The following is a 17952-nucleotide window of genomic DNA, read 5'->3' on the forward strand; positions in this document are numbered from 1 at the left end:
TTAGGAGGGATGTAGTGTCATTGTGTTGTGTGAGGTTATGTGCTATTCCTGACCTCCAGATATCCTGTGTCCTGTCTATTTCCTGTATTTTAGTATGTCATAACAGAGCAGGTGCCTTGTCACATAAGAGGGTGATGATGTGTCATAGAGTGTCTTTAAACGGGCACTGCAGTTGCTACATCCATTTTTGGACTTGTAAATTAATGATATGTACCCCAATGATTCTTGATATAACAAATAAGTAAATGCTTCATGAGCTTAGTTCAGCTGTCATACCCCATCAGAACTCAAAATATTGGATTGTTTTACTCCAACATTTGTAAATGTAAACCAACATTGTATAGCCTCAAAACCTTGTTAAATCTTTTGATAGCATGGATGGTCAGTCCTTGCATCTACAGCTTTGTCTATGCGTTTGAGAGAGTTTCCATCCCTCAGCTTTTTACTGAACACTTTCTTATTGTTTTAACTGCGGATTACACCTTTCAATCATATCTCCTGGCCACTTCCTGTTTCCTGCATGATGTAGTTGATATTCCTATGGACCAACCAGAAGGAGGTGTGTGATTGTTCAAACCCCCTGTTATATTCTATTACCTCTGCTGTAGCTGAGTATATGAAGAAGTGTGCTATTTATGACCTTGTTGGTTCTTCTTCATTTGAGAATGAGGCAAGTCCAGTGGTGTTGTATGATATTTCTAACCCTATCATGTTCCCCTGTTCTAGCTGAGTATGGAGAAAGCCCAGGCCATAGTGGAGCAGGTAGAGATCAAGGCCAAGTTGGTTCAGACAGAGGTGAAGAACATCATCCTCAGACACAAGAAAGCCCTGGAGGAGAGAGAGTGTCAGTTACTCTGGAGGGCAAGTCTTTTCTTTTCTCCACCTGTTTTGTCTGTCTCTGTGTGTCTGTCTCTGTGTGTCTGTCTCTGTGTCTCTTGTCTTCTCTCTCTCTCTCTCTCTCTCTCTCTCTCTCTCTCTCTCTCTCTCTCTCTCTCTCTCTTTCTCTCTCTCTAGTTTACATGGTTAAAGAGCTGGTTTGACAGGTGTTCAGTTACTGTTTGACTGACCTGTTTTAAACAAAAGGTGTGTTTCTACAGTAGACATGTTATGAAGTGGGAATCACAGGAGGTTGTTGGCACCTTAATTAGGGAGGACGGGCTCGTGGTATTGGCTGGAGTAGAATGGTATCAAATACATCAAAAACATGGTTTCCATGTGTTTGATGCCATTCCATTTGCTCCGTTCCAGCCGTTGTTATGAGCCGTCCTCCCCTCAGCAGCCTCCACTGTTGGGAATCTGTTCACACCTCTAGACACTGATTCCACATGTTTGGTTCTACATGTCTGCATACCCACCTAACGGTGTAGGGGAGTATTTGCATGTAGCTGGAATGTGAGGTGTGGTATGTTGGATTTTTACACGTGTTGCCTGACACAGGTATGACCATGTGGCCCCAGGCCTCAGAACCAGGAAGCGGGGGCCTAATTCTCCCTGTCCACCAACATCACTTAGACTTTACTAGTGCTTTGTGTGTGTTTCTGTGTGTGTTTGTGTTTGACTCAGCCAGTGTTTACGAACCTCTCTCTTTACCTGGCCTAAATGCAGAGTGAAACCTGACCCATTGAAGATTCAATAACAAACCGAGTAAGCTGTACCCAGTATCTCCAGACTCTGATACACAACTCAATCTGACTCTGAAGAGGAAGTCTTGGATTTAGAATAAAAATGGGCTGCTGTTGGAGCTCAATAATAAGATATATCAACTCATGTGAAACCCAGAGAGCCAGTGGTAACATATGCACATACTCACAGACAAGTTAAAGGAAAATATGATTTGATTTAAAGGGAAATGCAAAGGGAAATATCTTCATATTCATCATCTTCAGCACCACCATCAACATATGTGAAAATGTCATGTTTCTATGTTTTGTAGAAAAAAAAGATAAAGGAAGATAAATGTTTCCAACAGCATAATCATTATAATCATATACATTATGCGATTTTAACCAATTATGAGTAGGCCTTGCTTACTAATTGCTGTTTACACATTTGGGGTCGTGCTGGCGATGATGAATATCAAGTAGATTTTTTTTTAAATGCAGAATACTCATATTTGTGTGAGCGGGTATGTTTGGTTGTGTGTTCGAAAGGTTTAGGGGCTGGCGAGAGGAGATCATGGTTTTCATCATATATTCAAAAGGACACTTGCTGGCCTGCCACACGCACACACACCCTTCATGTCTTTACCTGTCAGGTGTGGACCCATAGCTTTAACCTGATCCTCACCAGTCTACCATTAAAACCAACCTTTACTCATAGCCTTCCGCTAGCAGCATTAAAAGCTGCAGCTGCTGACGGCGTTTGTGTCCGCGCATGTTAGACCTGGGACGATAAACCGAAAATGACCTTAAAGGATCCCTTATCGGCATTTTGCTGATATCGTTCATTGAGTAGCCACGATAAGTAGCCTATACTAGAGAAATGTGACATTTAAAATAAATATGTTTGCTAATATGGGTGATTATTGGGCCAATTTATGGCTACAAGCATCAAACTAGTAGTAGTAGTAGTAGTTTTTTTTAAAACTATGGTTTATCGCATAAATTCAGGCAATTTATCGCGATATAGATTTTTGTCCATATCGCCCAGCTTGTGTGTGTGAGGTCAGAAAATAATAGAGGAGGTTTTCACTTACCTTGCTCTCTCTTTAAAGCCCTCATATATACCCACAGAACCCAGCTTCACTTTTCTCTCCTGATAAAGTCATTAAAGGCTAACCCCGTTACACACACACACACTCGCTCTTTCTCTTAGAAATCTAAGCAGTCTTTTGTGTGTGTGAGTGCGCGTGCATGAGTGAGGGATGGAGAAGGAGTACACCTAAAGAGGAGATAGTGAGATTTCTGTTGTGTGGTTTAACCATTAATTGTGCACGCATGTGTGTGCAAGTCTGTGTGTGTGAGACAGAAAGATCCAGGTTGGGGGCTCCTCCCGTCTCCGTAACAGGATTATCCCTGATTCAAACCACACTTCTACTTCCAACAGGGTCTAACAAAGACCCCCTCTCTCTTTTAGAGCCTCCTTTGTCTCTGCTAAAAGGCTCTATTTAACATAGAACCAGACCGGCTGGGGGTTTAGTCCTTCTCTTTAACATAGGAAGAGGTTGGCCTTTTGTTAAGTTTTGTGTAGTAATGTTATTACCCCCCCCCCCATCCCCCATCCCTCCTTCCTCTGTTGAATGGTCTTTTCAGTCAGTAATGTCACTGTATTACCCTTTACATACTTTACGGTATGTTGCCTGTAAACAAAACAAAAAATCTGCAGTTTTTTAGAGCCCAATTCCTACAGTCCCATTTTTACCACATGACCCCTTCTATATCTCCCGTGCCCATGCAGTGTCGTATAGGACTGGGAATAGAGTGGGCCGATGTGGGCGGACGCCTATTTGACTAAAATCATTGAATGTACACAATCACAAAGAAATCCATTATTCATTAGTTTAGGCAGGTCCTAAGAAACATTACCAATAAAATGTATTTTCAAAAGAATAGAAGGGCATATTTTGAGTTTGATGTTACTGGTGTGTGAAGCCTATAGGCTACATGGCTCTGCAATGCACATGAAATCAATAGTTATTTTGTTCGTTAAACAGACAAGACACAGTTAGGCTCCCCTGATCACAGTCAGTGGTGGGAAAAAGTACTCAATTCTCATACTTGAGTAAAAGGAAAGATACCTTACAAGAAAATGACTCAAGTAAAAGAAAGTCAGCCAGTTAAAGTCTAAAAGTAGTTGTATTCTGCCCTCACAAGAGTCCCCTTCTTAAGCTCAGCAGATAGATGAACTCGGTACAGCTACTGTGTTGATTTATTGCCACCACTTCGTAGATACAGTAATAGTGACAGAAATTAGCAAAACTGAAATATAGAAAGAAAAGAACAATGAGTATGACTTAAATTGGATGTAAATGATTCCCCAAGACATGACAAGATCAAATGCACTGAACAGACATCCATGTGGCTATCAAGAAGATTCACGAATCTCATTAAAAACAACCATTCATACAAAATATCATCATGAGTTGAATGCCAAATATGTTATGATTAATTTTACTTTCAGGCAATGCTTCTACAAAATGATAGCAAGAAGGATGGAGTTTCATAATGTCTGCAGCTCCACAATGTGACTTTCACCATTTTGAAATGTAAACCATTTTTATTCTACAGGATTTAGCGTATTAAAGGAACAACACACATCAACACAGGATAGTGGCCCCCATGTGGTCATCAATGGAATCACACGATAGCCTAAACAAATTCAAACCCAACTACAGGGGCCAGAACAATTGTGTTTGAAATATACTTAAGTATAAACATTTTATGTAGTTGCTAATATATACTTAATTATCAAAAGTAAAAGTATGAATAATTTTTAAATCTCTTATATTAAGCAAATCAGACGGCACAATTTAGTTGTTTTATTTTTTTATTTACGGATAGCCAACACTCAGACATAATTTAAAAGCAAAGCATTTGTGTTTAGTGAGTCCGCCAAATCAGAAGCAGTAGGGATGACCAGGGATATTCTCTTGATAAGTGTGCGAATTGGACCATTTTCTGTCCTGATAAGCATTCAAAATTTAACGACTACTTCTGGGTGTCAGAGAAAATGTATGGAGTAAAAAGTACATAATCTTGTTTAGGAATGTAGTAAAGTAAAATTTGTCAATGATATAAATAGTCAAGATACCCAATAAAACTACTTAAGTAGTACTTTAAATAATGTTTACTTTACACCACTGATCACAGTCAACATACATGTTTTATAGTAGGCTAAGAATATAATAAAATATACCGGATCAAATACAAATAATATTTCCCCAACATACATATTTTCCCCATGCGTCTTTGATACACGTTTCATCTCTTTCCTACTCTTACTCAGCTTTGTTTGGCAGCAGGCGTAGGGACTTACATTCAATCAAATCAAATGTATTTTTAAAGCCCTTTTTACATCAGCGTAAACCCCAGAACAGCAAGCAATGCAGATGTAGAAGCATCATCAAGATACCAATAGAAAACAATAGCAATCTATATTTTCAAAAGCATGTGCGTCTAGTGTTCATATTTCACAACCTCTGCGGGATTTTGAAGTTGCCTATCCACGACCGATCAAAATAATAGACCTACACTTGATTTTGGCTACATTATTGCATGCTAAATGTTTCTGATCAGCGATAGATATTTTCCCAACCAGAGAAACAAAATCACATTGATGATTAAGACAAGTCACAGGCTTTTGGTTGAGAGTAGTCCTAGGTTACTAAGCGACAGAGTGAAGAGCAAAATATTCCACTCGATAAGTTACATAACATGCTGGAAAAATGTTCTGATGAGCAGCACTTACCTCAACTTAGCTAACATTTCCACAGCCTAGTTGTAGCGTAACCAATATTCAATTGGAGATTCCAGTGATGGATTTATCAAAACGAGTCCCCACGCGTGTCTCCAAGCAGAATACAACGGCTCTGAAATAGTTGAACACACACTGGTAGGCTATTGCTTCAAATATATTGTAACAATTGGATGACTTTTGGAGTTTCAGTAAGCAACAATTTGATGCCTGTATTTGCATTAGTCCACTTTATTTCAATATTTTCATCAGTGATATTCATCCCGCAGTAATTCTTTATTGATCCATCCAGTTGTGGTTAAGAAAACAGTGCATGTGGTGGGCTATGCAAAGAGATGGGTGAAGTGACATGCCTTGCAAAGTTTAGAACTGGTAGGAATACAGTAGTAACGGGCGCTGCCTAGCAACCATCAAGAGCGTAGTGCGTGCCAATTTTGCCGCGGCATTACGACTCCATTTCATACTAAGCCATAGGCAGAACTTTACTACAATCATGACTTGGTCGGTTGGCGGCAATACCTTTAATTTATAAATAGATGTCAGGATGTTGAAGATAGTGGGAAAACCTCTTGGTTTGAAAGGTCTTTGAAAGGTCACTATAATCTGTATACTGATTTACATTCTACACTTTGTGTCATTTAGAGCAGGGGTCTTCAAACATTTCTTGCCCAGAGACCCCTATCCAGGCAAACTAGCTACCCAGGGATCCCTGCCCAGGCAAACCAGCTACTCAGGGAACCCAATCATTTAGAGCAGGGGTCTTCAAACATTTCTTGCCCTGAGACCCCTATCCAGGCAAACTAGCTACCCAGGGATCCCTGCCCAGGCAAACCAGCTACTCAGGGAACCCAATCATTTAGAGCAGGGGTCTTCAAACATTTCTTGCCCAGAGACCCCTATCCAGGCAAACTAGCTACCCAGGGATCCCTGCCCAGGCAAACCAGCTACTCAGGGAACCCAATCATTTAGAGCAGGGGTCTTCAAACATTTCTTGCCCAGAGACCCCCATCCAGGAAAACTAGCTACCCAGGGATCCCTGCCCAGGCAATCCTGTATGTATTGCCTTCTCACCAGATGAATGATAATGGAAAGGAGAAGTAATCAACATTTAAAAATGTATAGATTTGGTAAATAGCTTTTCATTATTTTGACGCAAAGAGGAAGTATAAACTCTAACATAGCCTATTGGCTAGAAAGGAAACTCCAAATATATTTTTGCTAAGAGCAGCTGTTTAGCTGGTTAAACAAAGGTTAGTCGTGTTGGCAAAAATGTATGTTCAAGTGAAGAAAGCTTACCAAAAGCCAGCTGCACTCATGTCCACCTAATCATCCCCAGCTTCCAATTCATTCATCCTCCTCTCCCCTGTAACTATTCCCCAGACCATTGCTGTAAATGAGAATGTGTTCTCAGTCAACTTACCTGGTAAAATAAGGGTAAAATAAATACATAAAAATAATAATTGCTGCGACTGGTTATTGCGGGTGCTTTTTCAAAGCCTATGTTAGTGTAATTAGCTTCAATGAGTGTCATTTACTCAATATTGGGAGTTGAGAAATGAAGTGGAAATAATATCTCTCCTCTTTTCTACTCTAGGTATGTCATTCTGTTGCTATCCATATTCATAAAATATATATGCAGTAAATCATACCCCTGATTGAGAGCAAAACCATTTTCACACTACTGGAGGTTGCCCTTACCCAATGAATGAATCTCTCTCTTTACCCTTCTCCCACCCTCCCTCCCCTCTCCTGTTCCCTCTCCCCCCTCTCCCAGGTTGAGAAGATCCGCCAGCTGAAAGCCAAGTCTCTGTACCTGCAGGTAGAGAAGCTGCATCAGAACCTGACCAAGCTGGACAGCACCATTGCAGCCGTCACTCAGGTATGGAAGAAGTTGCATGTCCCCCTACAGGGGGGGACGCAAGGCGAACAAGTTTTAAATACAATGTCCAAAGGCATTAAAGTCATTATATGGTGTCTGTGTCTTCTCACTTCATAACTTAACATCAGGTGCTCGACGAGGGCCGTCACCTGGACGTGCTGCTGGCCAGAGAGCGCATGCTGACCCAGATCCAGGAGCTCAAGTCTCTCAGAGGCCTGCTGCAGCCACAGGAAGACGACAGGTTCATGTTCATGCCTCCAGACCAGGTAAATAACCGCATTATGTTAGAGATATGTGGGCTCTCTGTGCACTCTGAGCCAATGTTATTGACTGTTACAGTAATAGTACAACACTGCTGCCAAATTTCTGGTCTCTTTGGACTAATGAAATTATTGACTTGTCTGCCAATTTCTTGTACATCATTTTTCTGTATCCACTCGTCCATATTATTGATATGATATCATTATTATCTCTCCCAGGCCCTGTACATAGCCATCCAGTCCATGGGGCTGATCAGTAGCGGAGCGTTCGCTACCGTCACCAAAGCTCATGGAGAGGGCCTAAAGACCGCACTCCGTGGCAAGCCTGCCTCCTTCACCGTGATTGGCTACGACCATGACGGGGAGCCCCGCCTCTCGGGCGGTGACGCGGTGTCAGCAGTAGTGATGGCAGCAGTGGATGGTAACCTGTCGGCTGCCGAGGTGTGTGACCACCTGAACGGGTCATACACAGTCAGCTATCTGCCCAAAGCAGAGGGAGAATATCTGGTGTCAGTTCTGGTCTGTAACCAGCACATCATGGGTAGCCCCTTTAAGGTAAAATGTATATTATTGTTTTAGTTACAACAACCAACTAATATATATATAACCATCTTAAGCCAGTGGTTCCCAAACATTGGGGCGTGCCTTTTTTTTTAAGGAACTCATTCCGTCTTTCAACTTACTCTTGAAAGTTGTAATAGTAGAATGCACAACAGTCATTTTCTAAATTGGGCAGTGCATCATCAGTTCCTCTTGTCATGTCAGACCTCAGAGAGGCATTTATAACTTGTCAGAAATGTCCAGATCAAATAGCCCATTTCAGCTAACATTTTTTAGTTAGGTTTTTTAACACATATATTTTGTAGTAATATTTGAGTCTCTCAAATATCACATGAATACACATTAGACATGGCAAAATGTATCAAATTGCAAGATGCAAGAAAATGCAACATTTTCTCTGCACCCCATCATAAAATGTGTAGAATTGCAGGAAAAAAGCATTAAACCTGCATAAGGTCCTCTCTGCCAACAAGAGGGGTGTGAACCGTATGTATCATGAACCGTGCTTGTTCTCATAGAAATAGACGTGGCTCATGTGCGCGCACACAGGGGGGGCTGGTATGTTCCCCAATGCTGGGAGTTGGGCCTGAGTGAAAAACTTGGGGAACCCCTGTCTTAAGCAACAATAGAATAATTCAACTTTAACATTGCAGAAGGTAATGTAGAATGTTAAGTTAGAATGTTAACATTCTCCCTGCCTGTGTTCTAAGGTGCTAGTGAAGTCTGGGCGGAGCTATGGCGCCCTGGGGTCCCCGGTGTCTGCATTCGGTGGTGAGGGGGAGGGGGAGGGGCAGCTGTGTCGCCCCTGGGGGATCAGCGTGGACAAGGAGGGATACGTGGTGGTGGCCGACCGCAGTAACAACCGCGTACAGGTGGGTTTCATTCATTTCATGTCGTGGATTGGTTTGGTGTCAGCTGTAATCCTAAGGAGAAATGTTGTTTCTATAGTGAGAGCTGAAGGATTGCGTGTACAGTGGCAACCTAATATCAAGTAAAACAAAAAAAATGTCCTTCTGCTACTACTCCTATCGTCCAGATCTTTAAGCCGTGCGGTGCCTTCTACCACAAGTTTGGCTCCCTGGGTTCTCGCCCCGGTCAGTTTGACCGTCCAGCGGGCGTGGCATGCGACAGCCAACGCCGGATCATCGTGGCGGACAAAGACAACCACCGCGTGCAGGTGTTCACTTTCGACGGGCAGTTCATGCTCAAGTTCGGCGAGAAGGGCACTAAGGTAGAAACTCTCAATCAAATAAAATCCAAATCAAATGTTATTTGCCACATACACATGTTTAGCAGATGTCATTGTGGGTGTAGCGAAATGCTTGTGTTTCTAGCTCCAACAGTGCAGTAATATCTAACAATACACACAATCTAAAGTAAAGGAATGGAATTAAGGATATATAAATATTTGGACGAGCAATATCAAAGCGGCATAGACTAAGACATGAGAATAGGATACAATACTGTATATACATATGAGATGAGTAATACAAAATATGTAAACATTATTAAAGTGACTAGTGTTCCGTTATTAAAGTGTATATAGGGCAGCAGCCTCTAATGTGCTAGTGATGGCTATTTAACAGTCTGATGGCCTTGAGATATAAGCTGTTTTTAAGTCTCTCGTGGCTCGGGTGGTTGTTGTCCTTGATTATCTTTTTGGCCTTTCTGCGACATCGGGGCTGTAGGTGTCCTGGAGGTCAGGTAGCTTACCCCCGGTGATGCGTTGGGCAAACCGCACAGGGCGGTGCAGTTGCCGTACCAGGCGGTGATACAGCCCGATAAGATGCTCTCAATTTTGCATCTGTAAAAGTTTGTGAAGGTTTTAGGTGCCAAGCCAGATTTCTTCAGCCTCCTGAGGTTGAAGAGGTGCTGTTGCGCCTTCTTCACTACACTGTCTGTGTGGGTGGACCATTTCCGGTTGTCAGTGATGTGTACGCCGAGGAACTTGAATCTTTCCACCTTCTCCACTGCGGTCCCGTCAATGTGGATGGGGGTGCTCCCTCTGCTGTTTCCTCAAGTCCATGATCAGCTTCTTAGTTTTATTGACGTTGGGTGAGAGGTTATTTTCCTGGCACCACACTCCCAGGGCCCTCACCTCCCTGTAGGCTGTGTTGTCATTGTTGGTAAACAGGCCTAATTGTTGGAGGCATGCATGGCCACGCAGTCATGGGTGAACAGGGAGTAAAGGAGGGGGCTGAGCACGCATCCTTGTGGGGCCCCAGTGATGAGGATCTGGGAAGTGGACGTGTTGTTTCCTACCTTCTCCACCTGGGGCGGCCCGTCAGGAAGTCCAGGACCCAGTTGCACAGGGCGGGGTTCAGACCCAGCGCCTCGAGCTTAATGATGAGCTTGGAGGGTACTATGGTGTTGAATGCCGAGATATAGTCAGTGAACAGCATTCTTACACATGTATTCCTCTTGTCCAGATGGGATAGGGAAATCAGTCTCTCTCTCTCTCTCTCTCTCACACACACACACACACACACACACACACACACACACACACACACACACACACACACACACACACACACACACACACACACACACACACACACACACACACACACACACACACACACACACTCTTACTTACAGTATATACACACAAACTTTTAGAGCTTAACTAATAATGATATTCTACTCTACTCTATTGTAGAACGGGCAGTTCAACTACCCCTGGGATGTGGCGGTGAATTCTGCAGGGAAGATACTGGTCTCTGACACCAGGAACCACCGTGTCCAGCTCTTTGGCCCTGATGGGTCCTTCATCAACAAGTACGGCTTTGAAGGCGCTCTGTGGAAACACTTTGACTCACCGCGCGGCGTCGCCTTCAACCACGAGGACCACCTGGTCGTCACCGACTTCAACAACCATCGTCTGCTGGTGATCCGGCCGGACTGCCAGTCTGCCCGGTTCTTGGGCTCAGAGGGAACCGGTAACGGGCAGTTTCTGCGTCCGCAGGGCGTGGCTGTGGACCAGGAGAACCGGATCATCGTGGCTGACTCGAGGAACCACCGGGTGCAGGTATTCGAGCCCAACGGGAACTTCTTATGTAAATTTGGTATGCAAGGGAGTGGCTTTGGACAGATGGACCGCCCCTCCGGTGTTGCCGTGACGCCTGACGGAGTCATCGTGGTCGTCGATTTTGGAAACAACCGCATCCTCAAGTTTTGAAGAGTTCTAATAACTTTTTGCTTTCTTTCGTTCTTTTTCTCGCTTTTTTTGCTCTCTGTTTCTCAGTTTGGGAGAGGAAATAAAAGAGAGGAGGAATCAACAGACAGACACACAGAGAGGACAGTTTAAACAGAGAGATGAACAGAGCAGACGGAAATACTTTATTACGAAATTAAGGGAAAACGAATTTGTTGATTATTGTTTGTATTTCTTTACATTTAGCTTCAGATTGTGGTATACTGTATGACAAAGGGGACCACTAAGATGATTGATAATCATTAGTGAAAGTGACAAAAAAGATATCCGTAATTTCTATTTTTTCTATCTCAACTGCTCAAAGCTCTCTCGCTAAACTCTCCTCAAATCGCCATCTCAGGGACTTTTCTCACATTTCTTGAAATATTGAACCCACTGCTCCACCACCTACCTCATCTAGTTCTTTATGAATGTACTCACACTCTCCGAGCAGAGGTCTAGTCCGTCAAGTTTTACAAAGAAGAAAAGAAAGTCTACCTCAAAACTGAATTTTATTTAAAGAGCAACATAAAAATGTTTTTTTTATATATATATATATATATATATATATATTTGCACAGGATTAATAGGATTCATGCTGTGCATCTTGGGTAATGTGTTTTGTTGCTGAGACACTCGGATGCTGTAGTTCTACGCTGCATGTTTAGTTCTGGTTTTAGAAGCCCGACCTGACCTGTAGTGTAGTCTAGAGCGTTCAGTGGTGTCATTTTATGTTATCTAGATTTAGGGTAGCTTGTTAGTTAGTAAATCTCTGTTTAGAATTGCCCCCTCATCTCTCAATGTGTAGTGTCATGGCACTGTCAAAAGAAGAAGAGAGGGTTTTATGTAATGCCAACCCTGTTTAGACTGATTCAGCGTTAGTTAAATAGTTAGTTAGTTAGTTAGTTAGCTCAAGCCACAGGAGGAGACTGATGTTGAGGTAAAACTGATCAGTAGAATCAGAAGAATCTCCTTTAAGTTTTACTAGTTTATTGATTATAGATCGCAGCGGAACTGGGGCAGATGCGGTTTGATGATTGGTTGGAATCACGAGGTAGTCGTTGTTGTGGGGAGATTGTCCCTGCTGTCCCAAATGATCCTATTATCAATTGACTATTGTTGATTCCCCTGTCAGGCATCAAAGTATTACAGGAATATGTTCATGATTGATTAAGCAAAGCATGCTGGATCTATATACAGTATAAGAAAAATAATGAAAATGCAAAAAAAAAAGAGTGTTTGTCTACTCTGAAACAGAGGGCCCACCAAAGTATTTCAGAAGTTTATCTGGAGTTATCAGGATGTTGTATCAGTTATTGATTAGGAATCGTGTCGGAGTGACATCTTGTTGTGAATGATGCAGGTGGAGAACGATGCCTCCATAAAGAGAGCATCTTGAGTAACTGTCCACAGGACGTGACCGACAACAGTGAGAGCTAATAAGAGATCAGGGTTGGATTGTGTGTTGATTTGTGGGGCATTCCGATTTGCCCTTGGGGCCTAGAATTGAATCTAATCCCCTTGTGATGTCACTGCAAAGCCCCTCCCTATTTATTAACTTCCAGTCTGGAATGCTGGAGAGAGAGAGTGTTCCGGAACATGTGCATAAAAAAAGTTATTGGAAATGTTTTTAAACCGTTGTCTTAAACTCAGGGCCGTGAGAGAAGAAAATCTAAAAAGCAATTGAACATGTTTAATTCACTCACAAACTTCATCTGAAAGTTTCAGTATTGATTATTTTAAACCCAAGAACATATTTTAGAACAGTAATCTCAGTAAGAAATATGCTAACATGATTGCAATTGCTAGCTAGATAGCTAAAATGGTTCCCTAGCAACAAACATCTTAAGATTTGTAAGAAGATATTTGAGAAGTTCGTAAGAAAATCATTACATCTTAAGATATTGTTGAGGAATTGCACTTACGAACTATCTTATGAAATTCTTATTTTCTTTCTTAAGAAGCTTCTTAAGTTTTTGCGTAAGAAGTGTTTTGTGAATCTGGGACCTGACCTCCAAAAGATGGAGGTATATACCGGTAGAGCCCAGCTAGTGGAGTCAACCAAAGATAGAATTTCTGCACAACGGCCACCTGTAGGTTTGGCATCTAAAGAACTACAAATTGAAAGAAACACTTTGTTGTTTAATCATTAGTGTTGGAGGTCTAAAACCCTCCAACTCTCACCAAAAAGATGCATTCAAAGCACTGCCAATGCTGTCAATCACAGTCAGGTGGGGAGAAGAGGAATATAGGGCCAACTGTGGTGAAATATTATTAACATTCACACAGTACTGTAACATCCTGTTGAGACAAGAATCCCAGCCATAAAAAACTCAATAGGTTTATGTAGGTTTGATTTTGAAGTACTTTTCAGGCCCACGTCTGAGGAGAACGTTGTAGAAAGGTCTGAAACCAGACCATATCGCACAGCAACCAAAGAGTATATGTGTGTGATTTCAGTCTAGCATCACCACCTATGTTAACGTGACACTGACTCATAACTAGCATCCCTTATTAGCATTAGCATCTCAGCCTACACAACCATTGAGTGCTAACAGATTCCTGATTTATCACCTCTGAGGTGGAACTGTTAGAGGGGTTGTAAATACCCCTTTCCCTTGTAAAGTTAGCCACTCCCTTAGCATATCCTAGCCCAGCGGTATGGGCGCTATTAGTGGGTCGCTGACTGAACTTCTTACCTCAGAGGAAAGAGTAGGCCTGCACTTTCCATCCTAATTTACATCAACTTACACATCTCTTCATTTACCTCAACATATATATACCTCAACTTTCATATTCCTCACATTTACTCATGTGTATCTCAATTCTAATGTAGCCTACCTCAACCAGTAACTTGCATATACATATTGTTACAGGACCTATATTCTCAGACCTCATCAACATACAAATGTCATTTTGCAAATATACCTCAGCACACATTTGACCTCACACTTGAAATGCCTCATGTTACATACAGTACACATAGGCCTACCTCTCAAGTATGTTGACTAGTAACTTATAAACATAAAGTCTCTCTTATGGACTGTATACCTTAGTTTCACTTTACTTTACTTTTTAACATACCTCATGTTACTTTTACCTCAACTCACAATTTAATACATGTTACCTCACCTGTCAGACCAAAGATCTCCATTTAATTTGAAATTACAAGTTACAAATGGCCTTCTCTTCACACTGTGTCCATGAGTGGGTTGTTTAGAAGTGTGGTGAATTATGCCTTTTAATTATATGGAGAAACCAAATAATGCAGATCTGAGAATTGTGCCAAAAAGATATCTGTGAGAGTTTGGTGCCAAATGGAGTTGGCATCAGAGTGACACTGTCATAGATGGAGAATGTCATTGGACCATTATATCCTAGATATGTGTTTAGCTAATCAAAGCAGTTGGGGACAGATCCCTGTGCTTTGATTGGATGCACTTAGGGGGGCTGGCCCCCTTTTGCTTTACCTCATTTTGCAGATCAGCAGAGCTGTAACCTGATTGTCCAACAGTGAGAGTGATTGTGATGTCACTGTTGGCTGATTGGCCTTAGAGTCTTAGTGATGTCAGAGGCACATGATCATGTAAGATACCCCTTGTCATTTGTTGCCATGGGTTAGCGGGAGAGGGAGTGTTCTCTCTAAAGAGTTAGGACCTCCATCTTACTCCCCTTAGATGTACAAGAATGACCTCTAATTTCAACACAATACACCATTTCTCCTCAGTAAGAACATTTACAAGTGTGGACTTTAGAGTTAGCGTAGTGTTGGTTGAGGAGGATAGTAATTTATTTTGAGATGAGTGTAAAAGTCAAACTCTTTGACAAAGCAAAACTGTGGTGTATAGGAACACATTGAGTGAATAAGATGTTTATTTCACATTAATAAGCCTGTTTATTACATGTTAATACAGTGGAGACGTTAGCACATTAAAGGGCAAGTGAGTTGGAGTCCCCAGACCCTGCTGCTTAGAACCCACAACCGCTTCACCGATATGATCTGTCGATGGGTTTCAGTATTACTATATGAAATGTGTAGTCTGCATCAATCTTTTTTTAAATTAAGTTGCAGGAAATCAATCTTTTTTTTTTTAAAATTAAGTTGCAGGAAATTCTATCTTTAAGATCCTTAGGTCTTCACTCTTAAAGAGGAAAAACATGTATTTTAAACTGTTTTGTTCATTGTTTTTATTTTCATTTGTTGCATTCTTTCAAAATTCTCTACAGTGAACCAACGCCTCACAGATAAATGGGTGTTGTAAACTCAGATGGGTGGGTTACTGAATCTGGATGATTTTATCATGATTATATAGCCAAAGATGTGTGTTAGGAGTACATTGGATGTATTTAACCTTTTGACCTTTGCGAATGTATTTCCTGTAACCAAGAGGCTCTGCAGAAGCCAATCAGTGCTCGACTGGCCATGTCTTGAATCCTGAGATGGGGAAAAAAACAGCTCAACTCGCCATCCCTTAAAACAGAGATGTAGCAGAGCCGGTTAGTACAACAACAACTTGTAAAGCTGCACAGTCAGCTTTTTTTAACCCCCCTCTAGTGTTTTTTGCAACCTCATACACTATCTGTGAAAAGAAGCTAGGTTTATTGACAAGTTTAGCTGCCTAGCATCGCTAGAATCGCTTGATTCCCCCTCATTGATATCCGGGAAGTGTGGTGATGTCTTCGGAGGATGTGATTGGTCGCCTGTACTCCTGTTGGGCGGGGGTTTTATTGGCCCCTGTGGTTCTGTCCACCATTTTGTTTCAGGCCTCTCTTAGCATTAAGAGAAAAGAAAAAGAAGAGATGTTTTTAAAAGTGAAACTGCACCAGCTGGAAAGTCTGCAAGGTCTTAGACATCTGTCAATGATTGTATCATCTTTAAAGAAAATAAAAATATGAAAAAAAATTGAAAGATAAAAAAGAAAAGAAACTCAGGTAGTTCTATGTCCCTACCTTGTGGGTGTCACAGTGTAACATGTCTCCCCAGTGATGCGGGTGTCACAGTGAAACATGTCCCCCCTTGTGATAATGTAGTGAACCTTTCTGTTATGACCTCAGTACTGGTCTCATTGGTCACGTTTCAGGACATTCTTGTTTTGCATTTGCGCTGTGCAAACAATGAGATTTCTATATGGTTCCTGTGCTTTTAAACACCTCTACAGGCTTTGTGAGATGTGCAGCACGACTGTGGTAAAGACGGGCTGGAACGCGACCAAAAGTTCTATGTGTGTGTCCGTTTAGCATAGTACACATTAGTTTTCAATCTGGAAAATAACCATATAATTTTTGGGGGGCTTTTTAGATAATCTCCCTCAAATGTACTCTTTTATTTTCATGTTTTATTTTTTGTTTCATTTTTCAATTGTTTGATTAACACAAAAGGACAAATACTCCAGACCACACGACTCTCTGCGGCCCTTTTGGAATGTATTGCTTTTAAAGAAAAGGGTTTGTTGGGAGTTCATGTTGATTTTTGATCACACCCTATCCGCTGCTAGCAGGAACACAGGACAGGACTGATACTGTACTACCAACCAATCAGAGTCTGGAGAATTAGAACGGATGCCACATTGTCATCCAATATTCCATGCCAATGATGTTCCACTGAGTTGCAATTTAGAATGTTACAGTCATGGAGCTTTTGTGACAATATGGCATCTTTAAGAATTTTAAGTCTCAGTTTATCAACACTTAGACTCTTTGTAAGCCTATTCCTCCAGGGCTTAGTAATGCACAGCTAATTCAACATCACAGCTTTTAACAAGGAGTTGTCCTAACAAGTTGTCTAGATAAAACAAGGAGTTAACGGCTAGAGAAGTGGCTGTGTCTTAAAATAGTTTGACCCTGTTCTGTTTTGTATCCTGTGTGGAGGCAGGTAGTGTGTGTGTGTTTGTGCGCTGCATCGTGTTGTTGAAGAGAAATCCACTGAATGTATTCTCCTCTCAGTCCACGAGGTAGGAGGAAGGCAGGGACCAGCCAAGTTTAGATGGGTGCTGCTGGTGCTTCTATATGTGTGTGTGTGTGGGGGGGGGGGCGCACATCCATGAGTGTTTTGTGTTGGTGTACTTTCGTGTGTGTATGTGCATGCGCATACCTGTGTGCGTTTGTGTGTTTCCCCCTTTCACACTGTGGTTGGTGTGGAAGTGCCGATGTCAGGTCTTCAGTCTAAATATGGCAAAGTAGACTATAATATATCGGTTACCTGCTACACTCTGTCTTCTGTGGACTTTAAACGTTTCCTATGCAGTTATTTGGTTTACACTTAAATAAACTTGTATTTCATTGATTTCTGTCTGGAGCTCTTTTTTTCTCATAAATTGCAAGCTATCTCATGATTAAGTGTGAAAGTTTGACCATTGTTATGATTATTTATTGTTTATTATAATTCAAGAATATCCTTCACAAACACTCATGGAGGAATCTCACCCCTTTTGGAGAGAAATGTCCTCTTGTGCCTCTATTGCTCCTATATTGTCCCTGAAGCAACGGGGAGGACAATAACCACATCGGACCAACTCCTTGGTTTGCAGTTGTCTAAAAAAAATGTTTTGCTCAAAATGAAGACAGAAATCTCATCAACTCAACTGAGCTCCTACGTTGTGTAAGAGTTAGTATCATTCTTGTTCGAAGCGATCCTTGAACTCTGG

General features: G+C 41.7%; 1 protein-coding gene across 1 annotated transcript in view; it reads left to right on the forward strand.

The window, feature by feature from the left end:
- Positions 1-17591, forward strand: part of LOC118399543 (E3 ubiquitin-protein ligase TRIM71-like) — a 48334-nt gene extending 30743 nt beyond the window's left edge. The window contains exons 3-9 of the mRNA XM_035795711.2: positions 727-861; positions 7187-7291; positions 7420-7557; positions 7771-8106; positions 8823-8984; positions 9149-9343; positions 10775-17591. Coding sequence (XP_035651604.1) covers positions 727-861; positions 7187-7291; positions 7420-7557; positions 7771-8106; positions 8823-8984; positions 9149-9343; positions 10775-11293 — 1590 coding nt within the window. The 3' untranslated portion in view covers positions 11294-17591. The remainder of the gene's footprint in view (positions 1-726; positions 862-7186; positions 7292-7419; positions 7558-7770; positions 8107-8822; positions 8985-9148; positions 9344-10774) is intronic.
- Positions 17592-17952: the final 361 nt, after the last annotated feature.

The sequence above is a fragment of the Oncorhynchus keta genome, chromosome 20, assembly GCF_023373465.1.
Source record: "Oncorhynchus keta strain PuntledgeMale-10-30-2019 chromosome 20, Oket_V2, whole genome shotgun sequence".
Classification (NCBI taxonomy): Eukaryota; Metazoa; Chordata; class Actinopteri; order Salmoniformes; family Salmonidae; genus Oncorhynchus; species Oncorhynchus keta.